Below are 16,668 nucleotides of genomic sequence, written 5' to 3' on the forward strand. Positions count from 1 at the left end.
CTGTTCTGATATTCAGGCAGCTGACTGTCCATCATATTTTTCATATCCAAAGCCTGTTGTCTTTCAGAGAAGCAAGGACTCTCTAAGACTGAGCACTGCTGTGAACAGTCTTGGGGGAAGCATGAGAACCAACTAATATTTTTAAGTGCAGACAAAAGAAAAAAAAAAAAGCTGCTTTTCTGTATCCAGGCTGAGGAAAAAAGTATTTGATGCACTTTGTGAGCTCTGTATAAAAACAAAGGTTGGCACAACTAAAGATTATGCACATCAATTCCACTTACTTGACTTCTTACATGGTTTACATTTCTGTTAAGTTAGTTGATTAACAGAGCTTTCATATCACTGTTACACTGTATTCTCTGGAGCTATCCAAGTTTTGGTCCCCAGTCCTTATAAGGCAGGAAACGCCCCTCCTTCTGCTTCAGAAAGGAGTAACAATTCAGCATCCAATTGAGATAGCGTAGCTATTTTATTAGTATTGTAATATTTTTCCCTCAAGGAGATGAGCTGCATAACCCACGAGATTGGGCTGATACTATGTTTCTACACATCATGAAAACCTAATATATAGAACCTTTTGAAGATTTCTCTAAGGTTATATCATACTTACCTACAGCTTGCAAAGCATGTTACTGTCACAAAATTTAGTCCTCTAAGGGTATGCTCACTTTAGTGAAAACCAGTGCATTTATAGAGAAAAAAAAAATAGACACTGGGATCCCTACTACATGAGTTTCAGGGGTTTACCTTAGCTAGCTCCACTCTGGTTCCAAGGACTGAATTACCATCAGTGGCTGAAGACGGATAGGTGCATTCCTAGAATGCATCTTCTTTCTTCCATTCAGTGGTACGAACTAAAGAATGCTAAACAGGGACAGTTTGGAGTTTTGTTTCAAAAGTGCTAAAAGCAAGCTTACACAGAGAAGTGGAAGTTTCTGAAACAAACCATTAAGAGTTTGTTGTCATCCTCTCCTAATCATTAGATTTTCTCAAAGGCAGCTCCAAAAACTTGTCTAAACCCTCAGTTATTTCTTATTTACATGACATGACAGAGACATATATATGTATACTCTCTTGCCTAGTCCAAGCTAAAAGACACTAAAATTAAAACAAACAAAAAAGTCTTTGCACCTTAAATGAAAATCATTTTGGTCTTTTCATAAAAGCATCCAAGAAATATTACTGGTTTCTTTAAGTTTTAATTTTAAAACCTTCTAAATTTGTATATAGGTAACATAATTCTGATAGGTAAAAACAGTTTGCATTTGAGCAAGTATTAAGTGTCCACATGTATTAAATTAAATTTTTTAAAAACTCCCTCAGCACTTATCTGTGAATGCTGCTTAAAATTCATTAGACTTTGCTGTTGTTTAGATTTTCTCTTTAATTAGTTTTCAGACTGTACATTCTTTATAATTACCCCAAGCAAGATAAAATGAGAAAGTTTAATACACTCCATTTGTGCAATGAACTGCATCATTTGTGGAAGGTGCTGTATGATTAAGGTAGGTTTGTTGCTGACATACCATTTTGCATTTGATTACTGTTCACGTATTGCAATGTCTAATTTAGGGTCCTATTGTATTTTGTGGATATATCTTCGAGATATGCTAGAAATGCCCTCAGCTATCAAAACAAAAAAGCCAGAATAATTTTTGAAAAAATTGTTTCATTCAAAATGCAGAAACCAATTAGTTTTGATTGTTTAGGGTTTTTTTTGGTTTGTGTTTGTTTGGTGGGGTTTTTTTTGGGGGGGGGCGGGGGACATTGGTGGGTGGGATGTTCAATAACTTGTGATTTTAATGAATTTTTCTACTAATAATGAAATCTCTTCTTTTGGACATGTACTGTTATTGGATCCTAACTTGTTACAAACCATTGATTTTGATCTGGGGATTGTAAAATTTATTGAAATCAATTATATTTTAATGAAGCCCATCATCACAAGAAAAATTGCTGTAATATCGTCTATACTAATGTTTGTTCACAACCTTCATGAAAGGTTACAAATAAAACACTAATAATTATTTAAATATTAATTTTCTTGTTTCCTTTTGGTTTTTAATTTGTTATTTATTTATTTAATGAAGCTATTTATTCTTTGTTTTCCTTATCATACAGAAAAAATGGAAAACCCTGTTTCAGATGTTACATTGTTTTTACTGTTTTGATTCAAACACCAAAACTGAAGGTATTTATTTGAAGAAAAAAAAACAAAACAAAAACAAACCAAAATTGAAATAATATTTTAGCAAATGCAGTACCAGTATATGTGAAGAATGATTCACCTGATAATTTCTCTTATAATAGTTTTCATGCTTAACTAACACAATTGAAGCACATTATTGTATTTAAAAGTATATCCTTATTCTAATGCAGTAAATATGGCTGCAGGTGTAGAATTGCACAACCTGGGCTGACACCCAGTCAGTTAAAGTCTTTGAAAGTTTAGGCCATATTTATATTCCTGGGAAAAAGTAAGGACCTCATTCTTTTCTGCAAAATGATTTTCATTTTTTGTGTTTCAGTAATTATTCCATTCTTTTATTTCTTACTAGAGCATAAAGAAATTAATTTCAACCTGAATTAAAGCTTATGGATCATGAAAATTGGAGTTTCTGGTTACATTTGCTCTGGGCCTTTAATATGACATTTAAGTATATGCTTTAAACACAGGCATAGCTGCATGAAACAGGTCTGTAAAGCTGAGCAGTAATAATAGATCTTAATGGATTCTAAGATTACTTCATGCTTTACAATGAAGTAGGTGCTTGAGTAACAAAATCTGAGTTCCAGGTTTCTTACTATTTCCAGCAAATACCCTCCTTCCCATTCACAGTGAATCTGTCCTTACTGGGACAGCCTAGCCTTAAGAAACAGCTGCTTCTGTTCAGGTACTCCATCTCAGACACTGGCAACTACTGGATCTGTAGAGAAAGAAGGTAGAAAGAGGCAAGTACAGGAATTATTTTCTTTACCTCTGAAAAGCATCATTCAGAAAGTTCCTCAGTTGGAAATTCTACTGTGGCTCTTCTGTTCCCATGGTTATCCCACATCAATGGATTTTTCCTTCCTGAATTTACATCTGTAGGGTTTTCAGGCATAACACCCTTTGGCAAAATGTCTGGCAATCAATTTTAATTTTATACTAGGTAGAAAATGTCTTCCTTTGAAGCCTGATGTCTTAATTTAGGGGTGTTATGGTAAGTGTTGAACAATTGTTCTCTGTAACTTTCTATCATATTTATGCCTTTATAGACGTTGACTGAAGGGTATGTTTCTGTAAGAAATTCTCAAGAATGACTACTGTATTCTGAGTATAATGATAAATAACATTGCATCGTGTCTATTTTTTTAAATTTTCCAAAAAGTAGATTCCAAACAAATTTTGTTTGGAAACAACCAAAAAAGCTCTGGGAAGTTCCCACTTCAGACGAACGTGCATTTTCCATTTTGCCACCCTACGCCATCTATCTGCTGATGCAGTTACAGCTTGAGCTCCCTCACAAATCCCAGGGAAATTATTAAATTCTAAAACGAATTAACCTGAGTTCTTACACAAGTAGCTATAGAAAGGTACTTGTTTAAGTAGCTTTCTTGTGAAAGAAACCCAATATACACCTGGATATTCTGCACACAAAGTGGATAACAGACTATTGAGAACTACTTTCTCTTGCTGGCGAGTAAACCAATGACGTGTTAGGGAGGCACACAGAGAAAAAATCTTGAGCCGTGATGTGCTCCAATATCGTGCAGCTAAGTTAAAGAGCATCCATCTTGCAAAGAAATGGCTGTATGAAAGACAATGAGAAAAACTGGACTGAGACCATACAGCAGAGAGTGTGAGAGGAAGGCAGGTTGAACCACCTTGGAAAACCTAATCTCTGACTCTCTTTAGGTGTGTTTCTACAAGAATTGGGTGCATTGCTTCTACAAAGCTATGAAATCTGACATTACAGACTCATCAAGAGAAGATGTTTATATCTAAAAAATGTGACCAAAAATAGAACCCAAGCTGAGTTCCCATTGAGTTCCAGAACTATCATAAACAGAGTCCAACAACTGCAAAAATATCCTAAAAAAGAAAAAAAAAAACATGTCACTTAGACATGACCCTTATCTCTCATTTTCTCAGATAAACAGCTTCAGCACTTCCCGCTTCTTATCCATATGAAAGCCTTTGTGGGTCTCTAAAAGATACACGTCTCTGAGAGGTCTGTTTTTTTTTTTTTATAATGTGGAAATTGTAACCTGTCTAAATGAAAAAAACCCACATATTAAAAGCTCTGCAGGCAGCAAGTTAGACTAGAATTGCAGCTAGAAAATTCCCAGTGTTTGACAGTTTACAAAGGCTTTATTGAAATAGGTACATACTTCAGTGCACCGTTAGTTGAAAGAAGTATTTCAGATGTAGTCTTGTTCTATGGTCTTCTAGAGGAATTTATGAGAGACTAGGAAGGTGTTCATCTCTGGTACGCCTTGGTTTTATCAAATATGTAGTATTTCTTAGGGGCCAGATGAGAAATCCAACGCTTGGTATTTGCCTCTCATGCCTTCAGCTTCTGAGAAGGGCTTTGTTGAAATCTCAATGAGCTTCTTGTGTTCAGTTTTGACAGGCAGTTCTTCAACTAATTCCTTTCTTGAAAAGCTGACGTCGTCCAGTCGCTACCAGAATTTTTTTGTCTGTAAGGAATGAAGGTAAATCAAACAGAATACAACTTTTTTTTTTTTGTTTTTTCAGGTATCATTTTTTTAATACTTCAGAAAGAGAGCAGGGTTTCTGCCTGGTATTTCATATGTGGGATATTCACCCAGAGTAAATGCAAATGTTTTATTGGAATCAAATTTTTTCAGGAACCCATCACAGTCAAATGCTTCAAGAAGTCAGCAGTTTAGGATTTTAATAAGTACCTAATCTAAGCTTGTTTTCATCTTCATAAAAGTAATGTTGAGTGCTTTGCAATGTATCTGTTCAAAATAATGTTCAGGGACAGATACCTAGAATAATCCTCTTGATGAACTTGGCAGAACTTCCTTCCTATTTTGCTGTTAGTAACTTTTTTTCTCTGAATAATTTCTCTATTTCACAGCCCAGACACTTACAAAAAAGATGGCTTTGGAGCAGAATAAATGTGTTTAGTCTAACACAGCTGGAGGTCTCCAGTTTGCAAACTGTATAAGGCTTGGATGATCAGCAGCAGAACCAGATAGACATATAAATATTTGGAATATTATATGACTATCCTTATCACTACTGCTATCCTTATTTGGTGCTATTTAATGAATATATTGGAATCACTTCTGTGTAGATACAGACTATGTGTTTTACTATTTGTAATCAAGCCCAGAATACATTCAATATATTTCCCGTATTTCCTCAATTTAAACGTTTTCTAAGACTGCTATCTTAAAGTATTTTATATTCTCAGTATCCCCATAGCTTTAAGTGACATAAAAAGTTGAAAGTGTTCATTCTATGCTGAAACATTTGTTACATGTATGGAAGAGTATAAAAAACTACACTTTCAGAAATGCAGAAATGATGGTATTTATTACATTAGTTTCAACTTGAAAGTATCTTCCGTAAAGCATTTAAAACAACTGGAAACTCATAATGTTACTGATATTCATAGACACCATGAAATTTGTATTCCAAAATGTTATCAAAGCAAGATGACGCGTGACACAGTGCCGTGTTTTCATATTTTCAGTAAGTTCCTTTTACGTGAGTAAATGATGCTTCCTAAGACATCTATAATTTAACTAAAATGACATGGCCAGCTTAATATTTTGAACTCCTTGATATAGTAGCATAAACCATAAAACTAAACAAAACACACAAAATCAATCAAGAGTGACTGGGAAAGAGCATGTGACATTTCTTAGTAATGTCTTGTAGATATGGAATAGCTGAGAGTTTAGACAGGTTTTTGGGCTGCCATTGAGTTTATCAAATGGCTAGGAGAGGATAGCAACAGACTCCCAACAGTTTATTTTAGAAAGCTCCATTTCTCAATGTAATCTTGCTGTTAGCAAGAGAAAATTGAACAATTCAAATTGTCCTCTAATTCTCTTAGGAAATATTCTTTTCCTGTCATCCTATTACTTAATTATATAGATTATATCAATAATAATTTATAGAGATTACACTGTGCCTGAACTAACAGCATATGTCCTTTGCTAATTTATTACATCCATTTAAAAAAGACTTTTTTTGCTTTATAATCAGAAACCTAACTAAGAAAATACTAGTTAATCATTCATAAAAAACCCCATCAATTATATCAAAAATAATTAAACTTTTAATGCAAAAAGAATCGTAAACCCCATCTAATTATGCTACCCTCCGTTTAAATTCCCTGTCTGTCTTTGTCTTGGCTTTTTGGTTAAATTCGTATTTCTTTCTTCCACCTAGAAGCAGACTATTATCCAAATAGATGGGAAATTCAACCTGTGTTATGATTTGCATTTATCAAAGTGATTTTGCTTTTGAATTTGGCATTTACTAAAGAACTCATGTTTATGCAAAAAAATTCGGACCAGCTCCACCCATTCTGTTTTTGTGACTGCCAATTTTTCTGCTGTGTTTTGTAGCTTGAACAACTGTCAGTAATGGATAGATTTTAACAACTTCCTTTTATTGTTTCTAGCAAAGACAAAATAAAACAAACCTCTTTCCCCAAATTCCTAGAGAAAATATAAATACAACATATCACACATTTTTCATAGCAGTTATGAAGAACAGACTTCAACAACATTTTTACAGAAATGTCTGCCTAGCTTCCTTTTCTTCAGTCACTTGTACAATGGATGTTCTGTAACTTAATGTAATGTAATTTAATTTCCTATTTAAACTCGAATTCAGGAGATATCCATTTAATCCATGCAAACAGACTTTTGGAGTGGGCTTCTGTCATACAAAGCCAGACAACTGTGATGTATGCTTTGTTTGACAACTTAAATTGACGTAGACATTTTTGTAAAAAATTTTATTTTCCCATTAAAGTTATGAGTGATGGAAGGTGTGAAGTGATTCTGTCTGGTTTCAGAACTAAGGCAAAGAACTAAGTGCAGAGGATGAATCTAGGAAATTAATATTTAACCGTTTGTATCATCAATCCATAAGTAAATATTGTTTATAAAACAAAAAATCTTCCTTTCAAGAAAAACTGGTTAAGTGATATCTTTTAAAGTTACAGTTTATTTATACTTCTTTGCAGTAAAACTTAGGTATTGTCAACAATAAAAATCACTTACACTATATTAGACAACATAAAAGTTATGTAGTATAGATATGCATTCAGAGCCAGTGAAGTGAAAATCATTGACTGGTAAGTGTCCATGACTAATTAGATTTATGCAACTATAAACCTAGCGGTACTTATCCAGAAAATGATTAAAGAAAAACATCTGAAGACTATCTTACGGGAAAAATACCCTCATGTTGCTTTCTGTTTATTCATATTCACTACACGGCAGAAGAAAGAGCATATGTCCTAGAAATTCAGCCTGGTTTTTGGTTTTGGTTTTGGGTTTTTAGTGACACATTAGTAAAATAAGGCAGACAAATACAATGAACACATTAATGTCAGTATAGTCTAAATTAACAGGAGCAGAAAAAACATATTGAATAGCTGTAAGGCAAGTCGTGAAGTACAGAAGTAAAAGAGATATTTTTTTAGACCTAAGAATGGCTGTGGAGGATTTATCATACTTCCACATCTGCAGCCATGGTGCCTTATGCTGTCAGTATCTGGAAAATAAGCTATACTGAGCTTTAGGAACAGAGGTGATAGCATCACAGGACAGATAATTGAGGCTGGAAGAGCCCTCAGGACATCTCTAGCCCAACCCCCGACTGCAGCAGAGCAGTGTTGGACAGAGGAGTAATGACAAATATTTGCCTCCTCCAAGCAGGGCCAATTCCTCTCAAACTGGTGTTCTGTGAGGATGCTAGCTCATGGCAGTAAGCTTTTGATAGCCAATGTTTGGAGGAAATGTCCAAAGAGTGTTGGTGTTGGCTTCTACACTCTACCCATTGCCTTATTGAGACAGTGTTAGAACTTTCAATGGAACTTTGTCTGTGCTGTAAATTAAGCAGTGACAGGTAGTATTCAAGTACTAAAACTCAACAAGCTATTCTATGTTAAGTGACTATAATGTTAAAATGATCACAGGCAATTTTAGGGGACCAAAAACTATCTCCTAGAAAATTCTCAGAGCCAGTTTTCAAGTTAGAAAGGACTCAAAACCCATTCCAATAAGCAGCTTGCTATCCTGTTTAGTAGGTAAAATATGTTTAGGTATAAGGATGTAGGCTTTGTAGTGCCAGAGTGACAGAAAGCAGCCCAGGTTGTGTTCATTAGCCATGTTTAAAAAGGAAAATTAGTCTCCTGAATCACCGCCATAAATCTGAGAAATCGAAACGTAAGCAAAGACTTGTATCTTTATCAGGGCTTATTTTTCCCCTCCTGTCTTTTAATAGATCTGCTAGATCTGACTACTTTTTCTTCCCTTTTCCTTTCTGCCTTATGGTGGATAAGCTGGTCCCCATAAAAATGAGGATTAAAATTGTTATCATTTTCCAGTATTCTATTATGTTTAACTAGTTCTTCTACTGCCAATTCCTTCAACACCATTTTTTTTCATATAAGCATATACACAGAGGGTGAAATAGGAGATAGTTAAAGCTTTTTAAGAACAGTCATCACCAACTGCAGTAGAGATACTGCAATACTTGTGTTAATGATAATATTGTTAGAATGTTCTGAATGGTCAAAACATTAATCATTGGTTAAGTGGTGCCAGACAGAATAAATGGATTTAATATAGCCAAAGGTAGTATATCTACAGCACAAATAAATACTTCTGTTAATAATAATATTGTTAGAATGTTCTGAATGGTCAAACCATTAACCATTGGCTACAGACCTGTTAGTCTAACTACAGTTCCTGGAAAAATTATGTGGAAGATCATACTGGGTGCTACTGAAAGGCATTTAAAGGTCAATGCAATCATCAGGCACAGTCACCATGGGTTCACAAAGGAAAAGTCCTGCTTAGTTAATCTAATATTCGTCTAGGATAATGTTGCCTGCCTTGTGGATGAAGGGAACGTGGTACATGTAGCTTTTCTGGATTTTAGTAAGGCTTTTGACAGTGTCCCTCACAGCATCCTTCTGGACGAGTTGTCTGACTATGAGAACAAGTACGCAGTGCACTGGGTGATGAACTGGCTGAATGTCAGGGCGGGTGGAAGAGCTGGAAGGCATGTGAAGAGTGACTAAGAACCCTGGGTTTGTCTAGTCTGGAGAAAAGGAGCCTGAGAGGTGCCCTCATTGCTCTCTACTGCTCCCTGTGGAGAGGGAGGTGCTGAGCTCTTCTGCCCGGCATCCAGTGATAGGACGTGTGGGAATGTCTCAAAGCTGCACCAGGGGAGGTTTAGACTGGACATTAAGAAGCATTTCTTTACCGAGAGGGTGCTCAAACACGGGAACCGCCTTCCTAAAGAGGTGGTTGATGCCCCAAGTCTGTCAGTGTTTAAGAGGCATTTGGACAATGGCCTTAATGATATGCTGTAACTTTTGTTCAGCCCTGAAGTGGTCAGGCAGTTGGACCGGATGGTTTTTGTAGGTCCCTTCCAACTGAAATATTCTAGTATAGTCTATTTCAGAGCCTCATGCAATGCTGCTAATACTATGTGCTACTCTACCCACAATATATGCTATGCTCTTGGCCAAATTTTATTGCTAACACTTCAGAAATAAATGATCCTTCTGCCATACTAGATTGCCTACTAAGAGCACAGTCTTTTATCACACTTACAAACTTAGTTTGAACAAAAGTCTTTCCTTTTAGGTGGACAATCACAGAGTATTTGTTAGGTACCTGCCTTTCCAAAAAGTTTGATATGTTTTTTCAGAACACAGCAGAGAACAGTGAATTATTAAAATGTCTAAAATTTGTTTCTGCTTCTTAAGAACTTCCTTTACTGAATATTAATTACTTTGGAAGTATGGACCAAAAAAAAAAGATTATTGAAATAAAAACATTTTGACAAAGTTATAATTTGAAAGAACTTTAGAACTTTAACATGACTTTTATCATGCACAAAACCTAAATTGTTGGGACCAGGTAGTCTAAAAATTTCACAGGAATAAAATTTTCTTCCAATGTCTGCATACCTGATGTGCTCACAAAAGTCAACACGATTGTTGTGTACAATGTTTTTCCAGTTTCTGCAGGAGAATCTTCATACATAATAACAGCTTGTGCAGTTTTATAGGAATGTGCACTGCCAGTTTGGCCAAAGGAAAAAAGCAATTCCATATTCAGTGGAACTAATACATTCTGGTTTCCAGTGTATCAGTCCTGCACACATTGTATTTGCTTTAATAGGCTGAATTTGCAGTTTTCCCCCTTGAGTTCCTCTTCTCTATTTGACTACCTCTTTTTTCTTTCCTTTTTTTTTTCTTTTTTTTTCTTCATTTTTTAGGGAGGTAATGACTTTAAAATATCTCTCTCTGTCATATCTACATGAAATGGAGCATGATCTTTCATTATTAAGAGAGGCTACCAGAAAGACTTTTGTACTCATGGAGATTATGTAGTCATGAAGCTTGCTTCCTTAGAAGGCCAGGCTAAAAGTAGGAACTTACCTACAATAACAATTTCTTTGCAATACGGTGTAATCCAATTGAGAGCCCAATAAAAATGCAGGTGCTTTCTAATGTTTCATTCTACTGGGAATAATTTTTTTGCGTCAAGAAATTGCACGACAGACATTATTCAGCTTTACAGTAATTGTTATTAAAATGAAAGATGACTGAAAAAGGTGTAATTTACTCACAATTAAAAACGTTTTGGAATAGGATTCTATGAAGCATAAAAAAGGTCTTTAAAATCCATCCAGTTGCACAAAATGTTTCCAATGTGTATGCGTATTCATTAGTTTTTTAAGTACTGTATTTATTAATTTTTATGTATTGTATTTATTCATTTTTATGTATTGTATTCTTTCCAAAACATATTTTGGAATACCATGGTATTTGGTAATGTAGATCCAAAGGCAACATACCCTGCATCATGATGAGTGATCAGTACTTCATATTTTTGTTAAATCCCCTATTTTGAATGTTACCCAATAGAAGCTCACACTCAGAAATGAAAATCCAATTTCAAGTGTTTGATGAAATTTAAAATACATAATACAACAATAAATTAAATATTCTTCAAGGGAGGCAAGAATGGCTATTATCAGCAAGGTTAAAATTTATGGAGGGTCTTGTCCGTCCTTTTCTTTCCTTGAATGTTTCTTATTCTGTCCTGCTGAATCTCCCTCATATTAAACGTTCTGACAGAAACAGAAAGTAGAGTGCGGAGTTGGCAGATTATAGATATTTTTTGATTTTTACTAATCACCAAACAAGTAGACAAAGCTTTTCCTGATTTTGGAACACAGGAGCAACATGTCTCCTGAGTAATACTACTCAAATAATGCCAGAAGGACACTGGGCAGTATATGAGAGAGCTCTTTGTGATCTACTGTATATGAAAAGAAGTGCCCACTTATTTTCTTGAAGAGAAATAGAAATCATTACAAATGTAGTGGAAATTATAGCTCAATGAAACATGTATGCTGCTCATGTTGCTCATGTAGTCTTAATTCCTGTAGCACATTCACACAGAAAGCTACTGAATTAATGACATAGTGTGTGTGCATGTGTGTGTGAGTAAGAAAAGTAACTAAGAAAGGGAAGAAGGGGAATGGCTATGTCTGGATACGTTAATTATCTGGAAGACTATGAATTTCTACATGCCCTCTCACTTACTCTCTTATATGAGATTTCTTTTCTCATTAAATTGTAGTTTTTGTGAGTGTGGACTTTTGATAAACACTACAGACATGCTTACCTCAACCTGCTCAGGAAACTCCCCTTTTCCAAGATACACAATCTAAGAAAGGACTTGTTCCATTGTTAAAAACAGCTTCAGACAGAAAAGAATGCTGGGACGCTCAGGATTTTTATTAATACAGTAATATTTATCATACATGTCCAATTTTGAAGATGTGCTCACATACAGAAGCATCTTCAGCCTTACTAATGTAACTAACCACACTGGTGAAGAGCAAAGGCTCTTGGGCCAATGTCTGTTCACTAACATATAGCAGGTTAATAAACATGTGCACTGAAGTAAATGAAGTATGACACGCAGTTCCACTAGATGTGTGTAATAAATAGGAGACATATAAAAGGAGATTTACAGAATCTATTACTGTTTCATGCTGGAGAGAAATACAAAATGAAGTCCTAAAGGGGATATATGATTGTAAGCCATAGAATACTAAAAAAGATTGCTTATGCATCACTTTGTTCCCTAGGGGTCCAGTTTAAGGCAGGCCAAGCAGAGGACAATGAAGAGCAGATATAAAAAGTGCTTAAACCTTGGGGGCACAAAAGACCGTTGTACGGATGGATAGTTTATAATCTGAGCAGCTGCTTTACAAAATCAACAGGGAAAAAGAAAGAACTGGAAAATAATAAAACATTAAAGACACATTATTTTTGTTCATCATGAAAAATTCAGTAGAAGAGGTATTACTTAGTGCAACTAAGGTAATTCAGCAAATAATATGTGATTTATCTTTGCCAAACTGGTTGCAGCAATTGACAAAAAATCTGTCCATTTGTCTTACATTCTAAGCTTGCTACAGGCGTTGCCATTAAGTCCTTGTCATTGCTTTTGACATCACAAGTATCTGCCTGTGGAAATGACAGACATGGTGATCAAAGCGTAAACGCAATGTACTGCATAAAAAGTCCACAATCTGCATTTCACCTGTGCAGTCAGCAATGTTCATTTCTGAGAACAAAAAGACTTTGGAAGGTGAGGTTGTACAGGTGTCTGAGCACATGAATCAGAAAGAAAATAAAAGCTGAACAAAAATGTCCAAAGGGCAAATATTCCTGTCTCACCTCTTTGTTTTGATCAGATGTTTCAGATTTACAAAGAGTGCTGACAATAACTGAAACTCTTATGAGGTGAAAGTATATCATGAATAATATGAGTATTTCATGTCTGACATCCATCCCAAAGTACTTGATCATATTTTACAGATTTTGGATCTGAGCCTACAAGTTTTGCTGCAGACTCAGTTTCTTTTTTCCTGGTGTTCCATGCAAGCACAAAAATCTGCCTGCAAACTTATAGGTAGAACTGACCTGGTGAAATTTGGCTTCTCCACAGATGTGTACTTATTTTCTCACGCAAAAGAATATGAAACTCTTGCCAAACACCTTCTTCTGAGGTTAACTCTGCTGGCTGGAAACACTCCCATTCCACAGTGTTCACCATGGCCCTAGCTGGTTGTCACCATCTCCACATCTCTCTCTCGAGGGCAGTCAGGTCAACACTCCCATTCCTGTCTGGGGTAGTTCAAACATCCATCCATCCATCCATCCATCCATCCATCCATCCATCCATCCATCCATCCATCATCCTCTACCCCCATTTAATCATAAAACAAACACAACTGCTTTATATGAAGGGACTAACTACCCTGTGCCAGAGGGAAATAAGAAACAGATGAGCAGAAATAATATCACATCTCTGCACACTGAATATTTGCCCATCCCTCCTATAAATACAGTCTGCTAAAGGTTTGAACAGGTCTTCAGGTGTCTGACATATTCCCAAAAGAATTTAAATTACAGTTTTTTCCTCTTGGTTGAGAAGCTGGCTTCCAGAATAGCTAATTTAACTAAACTTTGCAGCAATGTACTCTATTGAAATTTTAAGCATCCGAAGGCTGGAGGAAAGCTTATACTTACAATTTAGGCAATCAGCCACTCTTTCAAACTGATGAATGTTTACTCCTTTGCAGTAAAACCCTAATGATTTTTAAACTATGAAATTATATATATTTCTTAGCTTCCTATTCCATTCTTCACTACATCAGCATACAGAGTTGCTGCTTTTGATATAAAGCTTTGAGGTTTGTTTTTTTTTTTTTTTTTAATTTCTTTTTTTTTCATTGTGAGTATGCTGAGTTTTCTAGAGAGGAAAGAAGAATTTATTAGAGCACATTCCAGGACATGACACATATAAGTCTACAGTCATTTCTACAGTCTACAAGGTTTTGCAATAGGGGCAGAAAGTAGTCCACTGATGTCTGACATGACTGGTCTATTTATCAATAATTTCTGTCCTGACACCTTCATTTCTTCTACCTAACAACTAAAACAAGATAGTAGGACTCAGTGTCCCTCTTCATCTGCTATTGTGGAACTATTTCATTTCCTGAAATGACAGGAGAAGGAAGGAAGAAGTTTGTCAGGACACTGCCAGTCTGAAGAATTAGCACAATGAACTAGCAAAACCAATCTGCCATTTTTATAGTGTTTAATTAGTAGCTCTTGGACCTGAGTCACAGTCACAGCCAGTGTTTGACTTTGAATGTCACTCAGGTTGATTTTTCACATAGCAAATATTCTTTGGTAGCAGTATTCACTCTCAGATGACATTCAAAGAGCAAGAAGAGTACTGGCAAGCCTCAGTAAGAGAATCTGGGGGTGACAAAGGTTAATAGGAGAAATCAAAGCATACAAGGCCTTTTGTAAGGCTTCAACTGATAAATATGGTTGGCTTTCTGTGGGGCAGAAGGGAAGGAATTCACATTTTTTCCCAGCCCCTAAGCTGTATCCTATTTTGCCTATCTCCTTGAACCAGTCATAGCACAGCCATTCTCAATGTTTCCTCAAGAAGCTTTCCATGTAATTGCTGAGCAAGTTTATTCTTTGTGTGCCAGACATAACGTGGCAGCAGAGTCTTTGGGCATGTTCTCGAGTAAGGAATATACAAGCACAGTCACAGACCCAAATATTTTCAAGAATAATGCAATTGGCTTTGTCTGAGAAGGGTGAAGAGTTGTGCTAATACAGAAAAGGGCTGTAACCTTTGAGGAAAGGAGGGAGGGAGAGAAAGAGAATGGATGAAAAAAGATGAGTTAAGCAGGATCTGCAAAAAGTGCTAGGAAGTGACACTAAATATGGAAGCGCAAATGATATGTTATAAAGTGATGTGTTGTCCACAGAATTAATAATATGACCTAAGATAGAGGACAAAAAGTTCACTATAAGAGTACTCCTTTTCTGTATGTAAACACACTCACACACAAAAGAAATTCCAGCCCTCGTACTTCCCATTCCTGGGGGGTTTCCAGCATCTGTACCCCCCTCCACCTTTCGATTACTGACCCAATGGTCACAACTGAGGTGGGTGTGTGGCCAGCACTGGCGTAGAGGGAGGAGGGAGCTGAGATTTTGCTTGCGTATTACCCTGCTGTGACCATGTATTTCTGTAACGATTTGGGCATCTCATCTCCCAACATATAGACAGATGCAGCAGAGAGAAAGAGAAGTGAAAAAACCCCAATAAAGTTCCAGACATCTCTGCTACCCAGCACATATTTTAGTTCCTTATTCATATCTATTTTAGTATTTCATGTTTAATGGTTCACTTTTCATCTGAGAGTCTGTCTAAACGCCTTCAAGGCTACCCATAAAGAGGTCCAAAGCTACATTTTTAGAACAAAAGTAAGTATTATTGGTTTTAAAAGAAAGTTCTTTTTTTTACAGACAGACATGCTTGTTAAACCTCTATCCCACTCCTCTCTTAAAAGTTTGACCACCAGTGTCGCAACAAGAGCCAAATTTTTCTGAAAATCCATCAGCTATTGAAGTGCCTAAATGGGAATGAGGATTTTCTTAAAATCTAGTTCCAGATGCGCTGAGCCAAATAATGTCTTGCTTGAAGTCTAAACATCAGGTTTATTGGAACTACAGAATCAAGCTTGTGCAAGCAAAACCTCAGATTTGCCTCCAGTAATTGAATTTCAGGAAAACCTCTTCTAGGCTTGTAATTAATGAAAAAGAAACAGACTTGTGGAGTTTGAGGTAAATAAACAAAAGGTTGACCAGGTTATACAAGGGTATTTTTGCTTTTTGGATACTCCCAATAGCACAAGAATTGTGGTTCTTTCAAATTAGGACAAAATTGAAATAGATAGACATTTTGCAGATGCAAATATGCTCTGACATTATTTTTCAGAATTCACTAAAATGAAATATTTCATTGCTTTAAACCAATATTTGAATATTAGACTCAGTGTTTCAAATGAAATTTCAAATGAAATTTGGACATAAAATGGAAAGACAAATGCCTACTTGAGACTGGAATTTTTGCTTCAGTTCAGGAATTGAAATAAGTGTGACTTTTTTTGCTTGGAACAAGAATTATAAAACATTTTTAAAAATAGAAAATATTTTTGTGGAAATAAACATTTTTCCATATAAAAATTTATCTTCAACAGATTATATATTTGGCTAGCAACATTTCCATACTCATACTTTTAGTATGAAGTGATAGGTACTCGTATCTGACAGTTGGATCCTCCATAGTCATCCCCATATTGAAATATTTTGACAAGTGTCTCCAATGAGCCCATATTTGTTTTCTACCAAATTAGGGTATTTTTTTTTCTCATGCAAAACTTTGTAAAATATTTGTTTGAAACATAACCATGCTGTTCTGACCCATATTAACTCCTGAATTATGCCTTAAAATTGTCTGGAGAATATACACTGAGCAGAACTGTCTCAGGGGCCA

General features: G+C 35.7%; 1 protein-coding gene across 3 annotated transcripts in view; it reads right to left on the reverse strand.

Annotated features, from left to right (window-relative positions):
• Positions 1–2,083: 2,083 nt before the first annotated feature.
• Positions 2,084–16,668, reverse strand: part of FAM174A (family with sequence similarity 174 member A) — a 45,180-nt gene continuing 30,595 nt past the window's right edge. Inside the window, exons 3-4 of one of the 3 annotated variants that reach the window (XR_010068984.1) lie at positions 4,375–4,683; positions 2,122–2,927 (exon numbers count right to left, since the gene is read on the reverse strand). Coding sequence is in view for 1 of the 3 variants with exons in the window: in XM_063319251.1 (XP_063175321.1) it covers positions 4,629–4,683 (55 nt within the window). In the remaining 2 variants the exon portion in view is untranslated. Of the gene's footprint in view, positions 4,684–16,668 lie in introns of all 3 variants that reach the window. The other 2 variants (XR_010068986.1, XM_063319251.1) reach the window with 2 other exon arrangements.

This window comes from Chroicocephalus ridibundus, chromosome Z (genome assembly GCF_963924245.1).
Source record: "Chroicocephalus ridibundus chromosome Z, bChrRid1.1, whole genome shotgun sequence".
Lineage (NCBI taxonomy): Eukaryota > Metazoa > Chordata > Aves > Charadriiformes > Laridae > Chroicocephalus > Chroicocephalus ridibundus.